Source organism: Fringilla coelebs (genome assembly GCF_963513975.1).
Source record: "Fringilla coelebs genome assembly, chromosome: 8".
Taxonomy (NCBI): domain Eukaryota; kingdom Metazoa; phylum Chordata; class Aves; order Passeriformes; family Fringillidae; genus Fringilla; species Fringilla coelebs.
In genome coordinates, this window is record NC_140066.1 from 16,665,085 (window position 1) to 16,683,858 (window position 18,774).

At 44.2% G+C, this 18,774-nt stretch overlaps 1 protein-coding gene across 1 annotated transcript in view; it reads left to right on the forward strand.

The window, feature by feature from the left end:
* Positions 1-17,707, forward strand: part of SYNPO2L (synaptopodin 2 like) — a 35,198-nt gene extending 17,491 nt beyond the window's left edge. The window contains exon 4 of the mRNA XM_084210608.1: positions 11,007-17,707. Coding sequence (XP_084066734.1) covers positions 11,007-13,336 — 2,330 coding nt within the window. The 3' untranslated portion in view covers positions 13,337-17,707. The remainder of the gene's footprint in view (positions 1-11,006) is intronic.
* The last annotated feature ends 1,067 nt before the right edge of the window (positions 17,708-18,774 follow it).

Below are 18,774 nucleotides of genomic sequence, written 5' to 3' on the forward strand. Positions count from 1 at the left end.
TTGAGAAAGGCATGTTCAGCTGCTCCCTGCCACCCGATAGTCCTAGCAGTAGAAGAGCAATTGCTTTACATCAAGACTTATTTCTATGGACGGCATCAGTACAGAGGGATTCCAGAAAAACTATGTATTTAATTCAGAGCATTTCTGATGGCACGATAATATCCTATGGCAGGAGATGATGCAACAATATTGTCAGCTGGAGTTAGGGTTCCCAGAAGCACTGCAGACTGAGGTAATAGTTTATTCTTCTATCACTCCTTCACTGCTCACCTTCTTTTTGGTTTACGTTTGGCCAGGGGTGTCCTTCTGTAGGAGTTACTCTGTCGGGGATGGTAACTCACAGGATGTTTTCTTGTGTTAGGGATCTTGTCAGTAAATGAGAAGGCAAAATTCTACATCCTGATCATGCTGGAACACAGCAGCCATTAAACCAGAAGCCAAGGTCAGCAGCCAGTGACTGTGAGGGAAGCAAGCAAGTAAGGAAGAGGGACGGAAGGTGTTCATTACGTGATGAGCAGAGCTAAAGAACACCTATACCTGGAATAAACACAGGTATAAACACAGCTGGAGGATGGGGACTGGTGAGCTTCACTGGCTCCATGGGAGGCTGCTTGGACTGGCATGGGAGGACATGGTAGAGCATCTCTTGGCAGAAAGGTGTCCCCTTGGTGAGGATGTCTGGGCTAGCGTTAATGGTTTAGAAGTCAGGCAGGGTTTTAAAACCTGAGTTAGCTCCAGGAAGTGACTTGAACTATTAGTCGTGAGAGCCTAAGTATCGATATATAGGCAGGAGACATTAAAGAGCCATTGTGAATACCTATGCAGATGGCTGCCTTTTGAAGCACTATTTAAATATATTCCCAGTGCATCTGCTAATACACCCTCCTTGCCTTGCCACAGCCTTCTTCAACTCCCACCACTGTACCACAAGAATGTGAAAAACTGTTTTTGTTTTGTTGGGACTGTTCCCCAGATGGTTCCTTATCCTTTCTTCCTAGAATGTACTACTTTCTCATGTCTGCTCTGATGTTTACTTCAATTTTGGGAGTATTTCTCTTGTCCTCTGCTTTAATTCTTTCTAACTTTTCACTGTCATTTTTAAGCTCCAGAGACTGTCTCCCTTTCCCACTTTTCCCTGCACCTCAAGCAAACAGAATTGAAGGTACATTATTTCTAGATGAGTTTTTAGAAACATCAAACCTCTATATGAATAACTGAAATCCCAGAAAAAGAACAGAGATACATAATAATTCTTTTGCACATCACCAAGAGTAGCAACTGACATTCTTCATTGCTCTGTTGCCCTGCAAGGATCTCAGTAACACTGCTACTGCTGTCAGCTCTCGGGTTTTCTGTAGCTTTGTTCTTTACTTCCTAACTCTAGACAGAAAATACAAATTAAAAAATCTACAACAGTTTCAGGAGGTTAGTAGAAAGTGGGAGCTTGTGGCAGGGAGAATCAGACTATAGTTGTCACAAGTAATTGCAGAGGAGGTTTTTTGGTTTCCCATAGGTTTTGCAGTGTCCTTTTCTTCTCACCCCACCTTTGGAGGCTTAGGATCCATCTGTAGCCAGGGTTGCTTCTTCTCAGCCACTTGTGCTCTCTGAGGTGCACTGTATTTTCACCCCCATCCTAAATCCTCTCACAGGACAAAAGGCTGAGCCTTTCTCACAACTGGAAATAGGATAGACATACCAGGACAGCAGTCTATTCCTAACTTGCTATCACACTGTGTCAGTGAAAGAAGTGCTTCAAAATATCTTAATTTAAACTTATCTGCTGAACTATTTTTAGTTCCTAGGATTCAAGAGTCTCTCCATGTATGGTAGGGGAAGGGAGGGAAAACTGGGTGGGGAAATTTCCTCCTCTGCTTTATATGGGCCTGGCTGCCTGTGCAGAGTCATCAAAGTTACTACATTCCATATCAGAAAAGGAAATCCTTCTTGTTTAAAGCGGATGTACAGCAGCATCACTTGAAAAGATAGGTTGCTTATAAATAAGTGGCCTATTCATCGGCAGGTCATAGAGATTACCTCTTCTAAGAGGACTGCAGTCACATTTCTCTGCAGAGAGGGTGAGTGCAGCAAGCCATCCCTCAGCCCGTTACAACTGGTATAGGCCACAGGGGCTGTGAACAAGATGAAGTAACTGAATGGCAGTTTGAAGTTATTGCACCACATTTTCTATTTGGCTTTCAGCTTTGACATTAGAGTTGTAACTCTAATGATCACAGTTATGTGACTGTTAAACTAACTTACTGGTTTTGACATTCACTGCAGTCTAGGAGACCAATAGGTTTAGGATAATAGCCTACTACTACTACATCCTGCATGCCTTAAAGTAAAATAGAAAAGCATTCTGCTTAGACCAGGAGATTAAAATTTATTCCTAAACTATTGATCTTACAGAAGTCTGTTCCTAGCAGTGTGAAGCCGTGCTGAATCAGCCTTGGCCCTGCCACTCAGTGAGCAGCCAGCCATTCAGAAAACAAGGACAACAACTTCCATGGTTGATTCACAGATGGAGAGACTGATCTCATTTCAGCATGCATGAAACTAGAAATTGCTTCCGCTTGGGAAATCAGTTTCCATACACTGCAGTAGCAGTCTAGTTGTATGTGTTTGTTTAAGAAACCCCACTCAATAACTGTTATTCATCTTTGAATTCTCTGCCACTTGGAAGGCATTTATTAAAGACTACAAAGAAATAAACATCTAGAGCCCTCTTTCTCCACCTTTAAGCTTGAGTACAACATTTGATCTTATTCCTTCAGTTTATGTCCTCGTATTGAAAGCAGAGATTATATTTTCAGGCTGACACATTAACAGGGCAGAAGCCAGATTATAAACTACTGTTGTCTGTCTTAGCTAGCGTGGATGAATTTTTCATTCTTTCTTGAGTCATCTCATAATTGTCACAAGTAATTTGCCATCTTCCTCAGGTATTCTTCCTGGAGACCTCCAGAATCATTCCCTCAGGCATCGCTCTTGTCCAGCATTTCAATGAGGATGTTGTGGGTTGCAGCACTGGAAGTAAAGCTGATAGAGCTCTGCTCTGCTCCACCTTTGCACCTCACTGCAATCCTGCTGCCCCAGAGCCTGACAGAGACACAAATTTAGCTGAACATGTGTTAGCTCAAGATAAATCTAGCTGCAGATAATATTCTCGGTGGGGCGGGGAAAGATCTTTAGCATTTGAAGATGTATGGAGGAAAACTATGTGATCCCTGAAATGAAAAGGTGTATACTCTCATTTTTCCTAGTATTTCTACTGTATGAGATATCATTTGAAGCACCTTTTTTAAAACTCTCAGTTACTCAGGCATTACTTCTATGTTATTATTGTCAGCACAGGGACTCTGATTCTGGGTCACAGTTCCTCGGACATGATCAAAGGTCATTCATCATCCTGCTGCTCACGAAGCAGTGTCAGAGTTTGCTTCTGAGCTGACACTTCCATTGTCCTTGCAGAGCCCCAGTTAGTTATTTTTCAGACTGTGTTGTCCTATATGTTAAGTTAACATAGCCTGGCCTTGCACATGCACTTCTACTCTGACTTAGGATGGGTAATGCTGATGGGGAACAATGGCATTAAATCAAAATTTTGCCAATAGCTCAGATCACAAAGGTGATTAGAGCAATAATCACACTGAAACAGTTATACATTTAACCCCACAGACTGTCTTAATCAAGCTGGTAGTTTTAGATTCCAGGGTTTTGACATATTAGTTGAAAGAATTTGTAGCGCAAACAGACAACAGGAATCATTTTCCCATCCAGTTGTTTCCATCAGTTCTGAAAGTGATATGGGACAAGGTTGCTGACAAGGTAGGGACAAGTCTGCTCAGGGACAACACTGAAATGTTTTTGAGACAAAGTGATAGTGATGGATGGGGGAGAGGCATAAAAGGGTGAGGCATAAAAGGACTTTGACAAGGAGTGATTAAACAACAGCCATAACTTAAGAGAAGTGAGAGAAAATGATAGCTAGGAGGGAGAAAGCTGTCAACCTGCCTAATACTTGTTCCTCAGTTTCACTTAAACCCTTCGTAGGAAGGGACATCAGTTTGCTGGGAAATGTGTAAAGCTTTACTGTCATCAGTATCTGCCACTTACATTAACTAAGATCTCACTTTTTGCAGAAAGAAACAGAAGCAGAAATGGGGGTGAGTAGATTCAGCATATCTTGATACACTGACTGTACTGAAAAGGACAGGGCTGAGTCAGCTTCTTTGTAGAGGTCAAATGCAAGGAATTAATGAAACTTGTATCAGAATGGTCCTCAGTCCTTGCCAAGTACCTTGGAATAATGAGAAGGGTCTCAGGGAAAAAGACCAAGAATATACCCTTCTAGCAGACACAGGCTGTTGCAGTAAGAAAAAAAAAAAATCATTTAGCTTCAATTAGGTGCATTAAGTGATTTTTTGGTGCATATTTGCAGAAAACAAAATGCAAAGTAAAATCAACATGGACTAATAAAAAGTAGAAAGAATCTTTGACCTGCTCAGTAAGATAAGACTTCATGGCTGAAGGAATAACATGAACACAGTATATACTCTGGCTTCTATAAGATACCTGATACAGTTCCACATGACTTTTCCAATGAGAGAAATATGGATGAGACAGGACTACCGTAAGGTGACCACACAATTGGCTAAGAATAGAACAGAAAACATCACTATTAATGGTTCATGATGTCAGATGAGCTAACTGGCTAAGTTGGTAGTAGTGTTTCACTGGCCTTCTGAATCTAGCAGGACTACCTCTATATTTTCACCCACAGAGCTTTAAACACTAATGTCAATCAAAGGTCCTCTCCACCTCAATGTTATATGACTGGCAAGGAGACAGATGATAAAAAATCCCAACCCTCTTCTCTTCTGTCAGTGGATCTTATCCTCTGGCTGCATTTAGACGGAACAAGCAGCATGTACTGTGGGGCACACCACAGCCCCAAAACTGCTGGTATTCAGATCTGGAACGTAGCTGAGACACTTTGCAGCTTCTCTCTGGTTTTTCTTCCCAGAGAAACCCAGGTGTGTAGGGGACACTGGGGAGGGAGGGGGGTTACCTGGACTGAGGAGCTCAAAAGTGTTCCCAGGTACACCACTATTGTCTTCCTATCTGCTTTCTATCAGATGCTAATTCCTGCTAGTGAAGCTTTGTAAATGTGCCTTGTTTCTCTTGGGTGTTGTACCTAGCAAGCAGTAACAGGAAATAGCAATAATACCATTTTCAATGAGTGTCACAGGGATTCAGTGGAGATTGCTGTGTATTAATGGGCAGATGACATAACACATGGAAGATATACAGTTGTCTCATGAAAGGCTAGAATTTTTAATGTAGCAGGAGCTTGAATAGTTGCAGAAAATTACTAAAATCAACTGGTTCATGAGACTATATGGCAAGTGGATTAATCAAGTCCACATAGTGAGATGGTGAGCATATACTTGTCTGTATTACTGGAGTGGATGTTGGATAGACTGAAAGACAAAGACGTGATCAATCAGTGGTGTCCTGCTGTCAGACATCAATTTTGTAAGCAGCAGACTTAGCAGATCCTGGCATCCTTTTAATTTATGATTTGTATTTGATATCTCATTCTCTCATGTCTAGTAAATGCAAATCTGTCTGATGTCTGTCTCTCACATTCAAAATGAGAAAGCATTTGTGTGTGTGTGTTCTTCGGTTTTTGATGCCAAATTCAGACTGCATTCAGGCTTCTCGCTTCCTTTGGTGGGGTGTCTCTCCTCTGCTGAGCCTCCTATTTCCATGTAAACTAGTAGGAGGATTATTGTATCTTTGTGACTTCACACTCTTAAAATTAGCAAATGGACTCAAACGCTATTAGCATGAAATGGGTAAGATCAAAAGACATGCAGCAATGACTGCATAAACCTTTCAGAGGAAATTGGGCTAAAACTGCAAAAGACAGATTTACTAGTGCATTCAACAGGTGCTGTCCTGGCAAAAGAAAGTTCTCCTTTGGGAGAAGGCTGTGTAGAGAATATCCAGGGCCCAGGTGTGAACTGTCAGCACAGAAAAACTGGCCATGTGTGCTACCTTTTGCACTTTTGCAGTTACTTTTCCATCCAGCTCAGAAAGAAGGGCAAACTGTCACCCAGCTGAGAGCTTTTTTTGTATGAAAAAGCTATTCAAGTCTCCAGCAGGATACCATGAGACTAAGATATTGCAGCCATGCACAGTGATGTCTCTACACCCTCTCTGCCTCACAGAGCTCTCCAATAGCACTATGGCTAAGAGAGCTCAAAAATCTAGAAAATGAATGGGCATGTTTTTTCCCCCTGGGCTGTTAATTTACCTTCAGAAAAGCCCGTTTCTTTCTGTTTTTCCAAAGCCAGGAGATTGCAGTGGGGCAGAGTCTCGCTGGCACACTCAAAATCACTAGCCATTTAAGAAGAAACACTGGTTTGACAAGTATTTTAACTATTTAACCTCAGACACATGCTAAAATATTGCAGACTTGAGTAGGACTGTAGCATTTGTCTATAGCATCCTAAATTGGAGCTGAAGCCATATCTGTGTTTTATATTATGCACAGGTTATGTGAAGGAAGTGTGCAAATATCCAAGAATGACAAATATTTCCTATCCCAAGAGTTTTAGCTTTACTTTGAGGGAAAAGAATTTATACTCCTCTGCTTAACTGTTTGCAATTTAAATACTGATCAAAGCTTTATAGGTTGAAACTTTCAACAGGGAAATACTTAAAAGGTCAATATAACCCATCCAAATCTTATTTTGAAAGGACTTCAGGTATGTAAAGTATGAGATGTCTGTAGCTTCTAATGGCTTACAGAGATATTTGCAAGATTAGCCATGGAAAAATGACTTTTCCTAACATAAATAGCTGGAAGAACAAAATTCTAGGTGACCCCTTTTGAAAAAAGCAGTTGACAAGTAGCATTTCATCACAGAGGAACAGGCTCTTTAGCTCTTTATCTCTAGAAGTAGCAGAGTACCTTATTTTCTATACTAGTAGCTTTTCTAGAATTTGGTCTTGGTAATAAAATTAACTGTTTTTTCTATCCTAGAGTACATGAACAGTATCTGACCCTATGTAAGCCTGCTTGTTCAGTAGCTTGCCTGGGCATTAAAATGCTTTCTTTTAATAAGGCCTGATCTTGAAATGATTTGTACTTTTTGCACTTCTCTTTACTGTAATTAGTAACAAAAATCATTTCACTTCAGTGAAACTTATTTAAGAGGAGAACTTCTATAGGCTTTTCTTAATAGAAATTTTTCCTTTTTGTGGATTTTTTCCAACAGAATTCAGTGTGTACATGAAATAAATGCTTTAGAAATTAACAAAAAGTTTTCTATAGAAATTATTCACCACACCAACAGAATTTATGAGAATTTTATAACCCTTCCTTTTACTCTTTTATCTATTCCATATTTTCATTCCAGTGGTATGTATCAATATTAAAAGGTTTCCCTAAAGACACATATATATACGTATATCCCTATATGTGTAAATATTCATCAAAGAAGAAGCTGAGCCACTTTCATTGCTCTTGGTCTAAGAGCCTCTGTATGACACATGACAGGTCTCTCTACAGCAGTTTTGCCTCATGGGAGTTGTCTTCTTGATGTGCCGTGATGGCTGCTGGATTTCAGCATGTAGGGTCAGACCTTCATTTTTCCAGTCTCTCTAACAGTGGAGATTGTTTGCCAAGGCTACAGAATTGCTAAGGCTGGGCTGCTGGGAGGGAGAATCATGGGAGGGTGTCCGTTGGCCACGGCTTTGGGATTGTCTCACAGGAGCTATTGCTTGAGTACAGAAAGGAGTGGTAAGACAGGACCTAGACAAAGTGTGAAGAGATGCTGAGCAGGCCACAACTGCAGAGATCTGCAGACTTCCCATCCATTCCAGACTTCCCATCTATGCCCTTCCTTCCCATCCACCACAGTCCTCACTATCAGCATCTCATCTTTCAACACCTCTCAGTCTCCTGTGCTGGAGGTCTGAATGGTGCTGCCAAAACACCACTCCCTGGTTTCCAAACGCTCTGTCACCCTCCCTGGGCACAACCACGCTTTCAGTGTAGGTAACAGCCTCTGCTGTTTTAATTCAGCTGAACAACTTCACTGCAGGCATCTAGAATCCTAATGCTCCTCTGTTAAATGTTCCTCAGTTGTGTAGATAACAGAAATCTGAAACATGGACTGGTTCTCCTCAGGCATGGAAGAAAATTGATATACACAGGAAAGTCCCTGCTCTCTTTTCTTCCTCTTTACCTGGAGCTGAGTGCTCTCTGAGAGTTTCAGGCAAGGAAAGTTATTTTTCTCCTGTGCAGGTTTCTTCTGCCTCTCCATGTTGGACATGCACATTGTGTTAGTTTTATCCCTCTGAAGGGCTCTTTGGCATAGAAATGCTGGACATTGAGGCATTGGTAACACTAACTTGAAGCCTGCACCTTTCTAACCTGAAGCTTGCACCATAGAAGCTGTGATAATATAGATTATATTTTCTTATTTTAAAACTAAAAATAGGAGTTTCTGCTTACAGGGAGTACAGGGAGGGGGAAAGTATAAGTGTAAGTGCCAGGTGACAATGTCTATCACACTGCTCAGTGATGAAGCTATGAAGACAAAAATAGACAAAGTGACCTCATGGCTTTCAGCAGCAAAGGCTATGAGACAAAAGAGAGGCTTTAAAAGGCTTGTGGACTGATAGCAAAGAGCTTGGACATCTCAGAGTTTTGGTTCTGCTCCAGAAGAGCTTTGCTTTGCTCGTCTCTCATTGCCTCTCTTTCTGTTTATGGGGAGTTGTGAATTAAACGGGCTTTGTGACATGCCCAGTTCTCCAGGTCTGGACTCTACTCTCTCAAGCTTGGATCAGCCTTATGCAGGTACAAATCTTTTCTTTTCTTTTCTTTTCTTTTCTTTTCTTTTCTTTTCTTTTCTTTTCTTTTCTTTTCTTTTCTTTTCTTTTCTTTTCTTTTCTTTTCTTTTCTTTTCTTTTCTTTTCTTTTCTTTTCTTTTCTTTTCTTTTCTTTTCTTTTCTTTTCCTTTTCTCTTCTCTTCTCTTCTCTTCTCTTCTCTTCTCTTCTCTTCTCTTCTCTTCTCTTCTCTTCTCTTCTCTTCTCTTCTCTTCTCTTCTCTTCTCTTCTCTTCTCTTCTCTTCTCTTCTCTTCTCTTCTCTTCTTCCCTTCTTCCTTTCTTCTTTCCTTTCCTCTACTTTTTTTTAGTCTACTCTCCTGACCCCATTCTTTTGCCTATTCTGATTTCATTCTTGCTCTTTACCTTCCACAAGTCATCTTGTAGATTTCTCTTCCTGGTTTTTCTTAAACTGTTGTGGAAGATTGTAGCCTGAATAGCATGACCATTTTTCTGTTGGGAGGACTGGTGTAATTAGCCATGTGCTTTAGCCTTTTATGAGGAGAAAGGTAGGAAGAAAAAAAGAGGGAGGTGAGAAGCAGGTCCCAGAGGGCCCTATTTGCCAGCTCCTTCAGAGCACAGGACAGTTCAGAACAGCTTTCTAGGGAAGTTGTGCATGAATCCTAATGCTGAGCTAGGACTACAGGCTGGTGGAGTTAAAGCCAAGACCATCTTCTATTACATTTTCTCTACAGTATTTGCTAGCCCAGAGTTTAGAGTTGGCACTTCCATGGTAGCCTGCTGTCAGAAAGGGCTGTGCAGACATCACTTTGAATGGTGTTGCTTCCTATCTGGTAGCTCCTGATGCTAGAAATCCTCCTGTGAGTCACTCACGCCAGAGTTCACATATTGTGCACTTGACTAAGATTCTGTGGTGCAGAATCCATCATCTTGAGCTAACACCATCCCTCAGCACTGCCTTGCTCCTCTCCTCTCCTCTCCTCTCCTCTCCTCTCCTCTCCTCTCCTCTCCTCTCCTCTCCTCTCCTCTCCTCTCCTCTCCTCTCCTCTCCTCTCCTCTCCTCTCCTCTCCTCTCCTCTCCTCTCCTCTCCTCTCCTCTCCTCTCCTCTCCTCTCCTCTCCTCTCCTCTCCTCTCCTCTCCTCTCCTCTCCTCTCCTCTCCTGTGGTTTAGGGACGTAGGGCTTTTTTTCTGTGCAAGGCTAATGCTGACTTCTGTCACTTCAACAGTGATTCGAGGCATGTCCTTACTTTCATTAGGGCAGACAAGTCTGGTTTTACTATTGAATTTTGTTCACCACCTGCTTTCCCTGCACACAAAGACAGAGGACACAGTGTTCCTCCCTGGGGCTTGACTGACCACAGAGCAGGTGGAAAATTATTATCCCACACTTTTATGCCAGTGTCCCAACAGGTGGTGTCTAAGTGGATTTCCTTTTGGACCAATTGGGGGGGATCTGGGATTCTTGCTCAGGAGCAGATACTCTTCTTCCTTGCCAGGCATGGGACACAGGGAAGAAACAGCAGCAAGGATGAAATCATTCTTCCTTTGCCTCCTGCAGTGGCAGGGCTGCTGCAGAGCAGCAAACAGCCCTATACACTATGCTGCTGCACAACACTGACTGTAGCTGACATTGCAGGGCTTAGATCAGGAGCAGCCCTGCTGTGCCTGCAGAGCACCTCTCCTTTTGCACACGTGCAATCCTCTAAAATGGTAGAAGGAATATCTACAGAAAGCAGGGCTCCACCTTCAGGGTGAAAAACAAATGGTAAAAATTTCCACAAGAAAGGGAAGCACTGTAAAAACACCAGAGACTCTTGTTCACATGCTTCAGAAATAGGAAATCCCAGGTCTGATGAGGAAACTTAGACTGGCCATCAGAGCAGGAGGAGTTCCCTCCCCCACCTGCATTGACTTCTATTGCGTTTGCAGGGAAAGAGAAAACTGCTCCTGATTTTCTACCAACAGTTATAAGACACAGTTTATAAAGACAGTTTATATAATCAGCAAAAGTGGAATGAAAAAAAGTGCAAGGGGTGTGTTTCCTCTTATGTGCACTAGAACACCTATAGCCATTTCACTGTCCAACTTTGCCCACCCAACCTTTTCTGATCTCTCAGAGTGCCTCTTTCTATCTCTTTCAGAGCTCCACCGCCACGAAAGCATCCAGGAGAAGAATGTGAAAGAAGCCAAAACCAAGTGCAGAACCATTGCATCCCTGCTGACAGATGCACCCAACCCCCACTCCAAGGGGGTGCTGATGTTTAAGAAACGCAGGCAGAGGGCTAAGAAGTACACATTAGTAAGCTTTGGCAGTGTTGATGAAGACCGCTCCTACGAGGAGGAAGACGGAGTTTTTCCAACCAGTGAATCTGAATTTGATGAGGAAGGTTTCTCTGATGCCCGAAGCCTAACTAATCACTCAGACTGGGACAACACTTACCTAGACATTGAAAAATCCAAATCTGACTCTGAACAGAAGGAAGAGAAGCAAAAAGGTTTGAGTGAGGCCTCAGGTAAAGGAGCACGATTATTTGAGCAGCAGAGGGAACGGGCTGGGAAGTACACAGTTGAGAAAACCCCAGTGCAGAAGAGCCCAGAGCTTGCCCCAGCTGCCCAGCCAAAGCAGGGCACAGTGAACGGAGATATGCCTGTAGCAGAAAAGGCAGACAACGTGCCCCTCAGCATCCACCTGGAAGCTGTGCAAGTGCCCAGCAAGCAGCCAGCCCCCACTCAACTCCTGACTGCCCCCAGCCCCACTTTCTTCCCTCCTCCCCCAAGCACTCCTGACCCCTTCTCTGCAAGTTCAACAAGCATGTTCAACAGGTCTGCACGGCCCTTTACTCCTGGCTTTTCTGGCCAGCGTCCAGCAACATCCTCTGTCATCTTTAGGCCACCTGCACCCAAAAAACCCACTGAAAGTCTGGGTGGGCAAAGCACAGTGGTTCCCCCTTTCTCACCTCTGGTTCCAGGAACGCCTGCCAATGCACCAGTGCCAACACAGCGTGGTCCTGTCAGCTCCTCCACATCTCTGTATATTCCTGCACCAGGAAGACCAACATCACCACTGGAGTCACAACCAAAAGGGGGAGGAAGTGCTTCAGAGGTCAAGCCTTCTGCCAACACTGCCCGGACATCCACCACCTCTATCTTTCTGTCAACTCCCTCAAAGCCAGGAGGGGATGTGGCCTTCACAGCATCCCAGCCACGAGTCCCTGGAACAGCCTCTTCTTCATTGTATATTAGTCCAGCACCATCACAGCACATGAGAAGCAGTTCCCCTGTGCCAAAACAGCCTTCTCCTGCCATCACTCCAGCAATGCCACGACCTCCTTCAGAACCCTTAACCTCCAGGGAGCAGAGGATTGCTGTGCCAGCTCCCCGCACAGGTATCCTGCAGGAGGCTCGCCGACGGGGCAACAAGAAACCCATGTTCAGTAAGATTGAGGAGAAGAAGAAGAATTCACCCAACCCTGAGCTCCTGTCTCTGGTGCAGAACCTGGATGAGAAGCCAAAGGGTGACCACCCTGCGGCAGGCTTTGAGTCTGGGCCTGAGGAGGACTTCCTCAGCCTGGGTGCTGAGGCCTGCAACTTCATGCAGTCCTCAGGCCGCAAGTTCAAGACCCCACCTCCAGTGGCCCCCAAGCCTCAGCAAGATGCTGGATTGGTAAATGGGGCCCAGGACATGCCTCAGCTTAAAGGCAAAGGGGCAGAGCTCTTTGCCAAACGCCAGAGCCGCATGGACAAATTTGTGGTGGAAACAACACCGAAGCCAGACTACAAGCCCAGGACCCCTTCTCCATCCCCTTCTCTACCCTCATGCTGGAAATATTCACCCAACATCAGGGCTCCCCCTCCAATAGCTTACAACCCAATGCATTCCCCTTTCTATCCTCTGGCAGCCAGCAAATCTCAGGCTAGCAAAGCAGAGAGCAAAGTGAAAAAGGCACCTGGCCAGAAATCAGGGATCAAGGTCATTGATTTAATGCGCCACCAGCCCTATCAATTGAAGTCAGCCATGTTCTGTTTTGGGGATCCCCCAAGCCCCAGCACTCAGACTACTCCTGGTCAGCCAACCCCACAGGCTAGCTCATCCTTCATGGCAGCCAAGCAGGTCCCTGTGAAAATAGCCAAGACCCAGGAGATTCGTCGCTTCTCCACTCCAGCTCCCATGCCAGCCTCCAGCAGCCTGGCACCCACTGTGCTTATGCCTCGCTCAGCCACCACGCTGGATGAGCCATTGTGGAGAACGGAAATGGCCTCTTCTGCCCCTGCTACACCAGCACCCTTCCAGGTGGAGCTCAGCCCCTCCCCTAAGCCATATCAGAGCTCTCCAGAGCCTGGACAGGTGGGACAGGGACCTCCTCCAAACCCAGCCTCTGCCTCTCGGTTTCAGGTGGCCAGGCCCAAATTCTCTGCAGCAAGAACAGGCATGCAGGCCAATGTGTGGAGGCCAAGTTTTGGCCATCACTGAGGCAGGCACCCCTCCCATCCTGTCTGTGGCCCCACAGAGCGCTTGTTTTGTCTTTCATGTCAGCTCAGTACATTGGGATGAGTGACACAAAATGAAGAAAAAAAACCCCAAAAAATTACTGCCCTTCAGCACCACCCCCTTCCCCAGCCTCCCCTTGGTCTCAGATGGGATGTTTCATGGAAAGGCTTACTGGCTGTGGCTACAGTAGGAAGAAGAATGTGGATAGAGGGCACGTGTGTGGTACACAAAGACTGGGAACTTGTACACAGCAGCAAAACCCACCTCCAGAGGGGGTGAATGGCAGAGATGATCTCACATGGAGACACACATGAAGCAGTAGTTTCCTTTCCCAAGGGCTGTGAAGTCACCCCTGCATGGAAGGAAACTAAGAGGCAAGATCTTTCCAGGAAGAAAGGGTGAGAGGTGGGATTACAGAGCAGAAGCTGCAGCTTTCCCATGTGACTGTTCTTCTCTGATCCTCCCAGTCTGTACATGTTCACTTGTGTGTGCACACACACATGCACACCGCAACACTCAGCAGGGAGTGAAAGGACAAGTGGGGCCTCACCTGGGACATTTCTCCCAGAATTCCCTCTGTGGGGGCATGGGAAAGAAGGCAAGAGAGCAAAGTGAGCAGTGGTGTTTGCCCATACACATGTGGGCAGTGTGGCCTGTTCCCGAGAGCGCCCATGTGTGCCTGTTCCTCAAGTCACCAGGGCTGGGGGCAAAAAGGAGAGTCATCCTAGCTGGTACTAATTACCACTATCTGGAAATAGTTTGCCAAAGAGGGGCTTTGAGGGGACTTGATGGGGCTATCACCAGCTGCGGGAACTGCAGAAGTATCCATTTTTGCGGATACACAAAGTCAAAGCTAAGCTCAGGCAGTGCTGGTTGGCACAAAGAAAGGTCCTGCAGCATCAGTCCCACTGAACAGGATATGGATGCTGTAAGTAGAAAGGTGGATTGCATGGGAGGAGGTACAGTTGGCTTTAAAATGAGGCAGGACTGAATATGCATTTATTCATGATTTTTTGGTTTAGTTCAGGATAGAAGTGAGGCTAGATTAGAAATGGGTCATGACATAAAACTTGCTGGAAGCTTTGTGATAAGGGGAAAACAGAGGTCCTTTACAGACATTCTCAGCATGGAAGTGGAGGTCAGGAAAACAGGAAGTCACAAGTAAAACTTCATACAAAACAACTTAGGTATTATTGTGGGGCCTATTTGGTAAAAACTGAAGTGCTCTGAGAATCCCAGAGGATCTGCACTCATACACATATACAGAATTCAGTTTGCTGGTGATGCTGGGGAATCAGTACTGGTTATTCCTTGAATGTCCCAGGCTAGCCTCCAACTTAATCTCTACACTACAGGCATACAGGAAGAAAGCACTGCCTTCCCAAGGAAGAATTCAGCATTTTAGTAGGGACTGTGCATGTGTGTGTGCATGTCATCTATACTCTGGTTTACACATCCCCAGCCATTTCCTTTCTGCTTGTGATCCTCCTTTGCCAGCAGCCACTTTTCCAGTGTGATCCCACAAGTACAACAAGAAAGTATTGCTCCTGGAAATGTGGCTCCAACACAGCAGATGCCTCAGCTGCAGGGAAGGGGTTTGCCACCTCTTTCTGGGTCAGGGTTGCCCAGCCTTTTGCAAAACCCAGAGGAATGTGTACAGAAGGCAGAATGAGAGTCTCAGAGCCCTCTCTCCTGGAGACAGGTCTCCCTCTCATTAGACTTGCTCCTCTGCTTCAAGCAGTAGCCATTCCCGGACTGGACTGAGCACAAACTTCAGATATACAAAAGTGTAGGTTCTGGGGAAAAAAAAGGAATGCTAGTGGGTCTGAAGCAGTCTGTATGCAATGTAGCTAGTGTTGTTTCATACTAAATCTAAGCCAGCCTTCCTCTGCACAGCAAGAGCTTATGATGTGCAGCTTTTTCATGATAGCTGGGGCTCCACTTTTTCTTGGAGGCTTGAAAATCTTTGTGAGCACCTGGAGATTTTTCATGTGTGCTCTCCTGTGAAGAAAAAGAAGGCTGGGAAACCTAGCCAGCACCCCTGATCCTGGACAAGCTTCGGAGGAAGAGAATGAGAGAAAAGGAGAAGTAATTCACAATTCTGCCTTTGAGTCCTTCACGCTCTGGCTGGACTTTTTTTGCAAGCCTGTGTTTGCAGTGCACATTCCTGGTGGCCCTGAAACGTATCATGAACATGCTGGGAAGAGAGGAGGACAGAACTTACACCTTACTTGGCACACTATCAACAGTGGGAGAGGATTGTAAGAAAAGCCATGGGAATACCTTGAGTTAATGGCCAAAGGTGAGGCTGAGTCAGAAGAGATGCTGCCTCTGGTTGTATGACATAAGAGAAGCCAACCTGAATTGATGTGGAGATTATGTCCCTGAAAAGCCCCAGAGAGGATGTCTTAGGAGAAATCATCACCCCAGAGTTAATTCAGATCACCAGAATCCATTTAGCTCCAGTGAAGGGGAGAAGCCATGCTATAAAACCTATCTCAGATGATTGCTTTCTCACTCATCCTGTACTGCATTGCATTGCCAGCATTTCTGGGAAAAAAAAATTAAAAAAGTAAACAAAACAAAAAAAAAAAAAAAAAAAAAGAGAGAGAGAAAGAAAATAAAAAGAACGAAAAAAAAAAACCAAAAACAAAACCTGTGTGCGAACTGAACCTCTGTGACTCTTCCCCAGCATGGAGGGAGGAATCTTTTATTTTATCTAGGAAAGCTCTATGAAGGAACTCAAGAAGTAGCAGTGCTCCAAAAGCTTTGTCTCTCATCTTGTGGAGTGTTGTCTGTCCCTGGCCAGTGATTTAAGCCATTAGCCTTAGACAGACAAGCTAGCCCAGGCTGAAAGCATTACCAAACTCAGGTGTAGAAAGGGGTTTGTGGACCAGAGGAAGGGTGCTCAACATAATTCTGCAGTAAAGAAATAACCTCAGAAAGTTTGAATCTTACTCCAGTATCCCTTTCCCTCAGGTCCCTAAAGTAAGTGCTCTCAGGGCCTGAAAGTCTCAGGAATTCATTTTGCCACTGGAAAAATAAAGAAGTCCTGCCTCAGTATGTAAGGGAGATTGCGTGGGTTTAGTATTTTAGTGATCCCACTCCAGATTTCTGGGAGACAATGATTTCTGCTGAGGAGTGATTGCCAAACACCATTCTATGTTAGATATCATTATCCAAGTGAGTGGAATAAATGCATTTGCCCCATCATTTCTGATAGTGTAATGGGCAGGAAATGAAAAATTTAGGTTTGACTGGAGAACAAGGACTAAATATAAGAGCAAGGAAAAGAACAAGGAGGCTGGGAATCCTGCATTTTACTTACATCCTTGCTTCAAAGCTATGTTTAGAAGCAAAACCGAAGTAGTTTAATAGATTTCAGCCCCTCACAAACTTTTCTGGATCCTATGCTGACACAGGACTGATCTGCAGAAGAAGAGGCTGTTGCAGATGAGGCCTACAGTGCTTGTGTATCCCAAATAAGGCCTGTAGCTGCAAGTAGCATGAGATGAGAAATAATACTGAGATGCATCTGTTAAGTTTCAAAGAAGAAACCTGCACTACTGCTGGCTTTAGGCAGCTCCGCTAATGTCTGCTCATGAAAATACTGTGGCTGGCCTGTTAAAAAGGTCACAGGTGAGGTTACAAGGAATACTTTTGAAACATGTAAGCTTGTCTTGAGCCTCTCCAACTGTCTAATTCCTCAGCTGTTGAGCAAGCAAAGACATAAACAGTTGTTTGACAAGTTTTAGCTCTCACCTGCTAAGTTATAAGCTGCAGTGGTAGGTCAAACCCCAATGTTCACTTGTTAAGTATTTGAAGATGTCTTCATGGGCTCTGATTTAAAACTGCCTATCATCTCTCCTCTCTAGCATGCTGCAGGCTACACATTGCAGCTATGGCAATTCAGGGGTTTTATCTTTGCTTCAGAAGTAAAAGTCCCTTCCCTCTCAATATATGGGAACACTTACCAGAGATAACCTCAAGACCCTGCAGCACCTGGGAGGAAGCATCTCAGAAGAGACTGGTGTGATGAGGAGTCACTGATACCAGACATGAGCACAGTGTGAGGCAAGATTGTTCCTCGTAAAGAATATGCTCCCTTTCTGCTGTAATATCCAGCATCCCTACTAAACCCTTTTCCTAGAAGAGACCCGTCAGTGCTCTGAAAATGGGAGCCCAGCAGCAGTGCTCTGTCTGGTGAAAGGTGTGACCTCAGATGAACGGAGTTGGCATCTTTGTTTATGGAAATACCTTTTTTCCTTTTCTGTTTTGTCTTTTTTTTTTCCCCAATTTACAATCACTTTCTATTTGTTTGTGCAGAGAAATAAACTTGTGATATGCACTTTACATGTGGCATTTTATCACTTTCTTTGCTTGGCACGCAGGAGGAATTGCTATGTGTACAGCACATACATTTAGCACTACCTACTACAAACTGCTAAGGACAAGAGACTATAAGGAGCTCAAAAAAGGATGGGATGTCTCAGCAATAAAAACACCTAGGTTGCACTTAAGGTTTCTGTACATTAAAAAAGCCCCATGCAAGCAAAAACTTAAGTGAGATCCAAAACTTTGGTACTACAGACTATAAAACACTCACTCACTGACAGGTTGAAGACATTTGTGGACCAGCCTGAGCTGGCCTGCCCCATCACTGCCCCTCAGCCTCTTCTAACCTAAATCCTACCCTCTGTTTGTAAATCCAGTATCAGTGGAAGTATCAGCTCTGATAAATCCAAATAGAAACTTGCATTGAACAACTCAACTTAATATTAGCCAAGATATCAGAAAAACAAGTCAGTCAGAAAATCAAATATATCCCATTGTATTCCCAGGCTCCAAGTCTAATTCTTACTCTAAATTTAATCCAATTCATGTTGAAGTCTACTCAGTTTCTGGGTCCTGAGAGGTTCATTGTGTTCAGTTTAGGACAAGTGTTAGCAGGTTGCCTTTCCCTGATTGAGACATACCTCACTCACAGATAACACATCCTAAACACTGCAAAAGACTCTGGGATCAGCTGTAGGATTAGACTGCAGGCTCTGGACATTCGTCCAAGTATAATTTTGTGGATGTTTGTCAGATTAATTGCAAGGAGGGCTTCCTTTTGCAGTGGTCTGGAGGTAAATTGGGGGACTATCCAGCATATTTCTGATTGACTTGCCATCAGAAAATGCAGAAAGGGGCAGCAATGTTTGCTGATGCCAAACCTAATCTTCTGTCCAACCAGAAGCACAGCTCCCAGAAAAGTGAGTATACAGATGCACAGGCTGCAGATTAGGACTGCATCTTGTAAATCTGACATAGTAGGATTACGAGCTACTCCAGATGGTTTGACACATTGCAGGACGGTTGCTGTATCTAGGGCTCTTAATTAAATTCCCTGTTAACCTCTACAACCTTCTCAAGTGAGA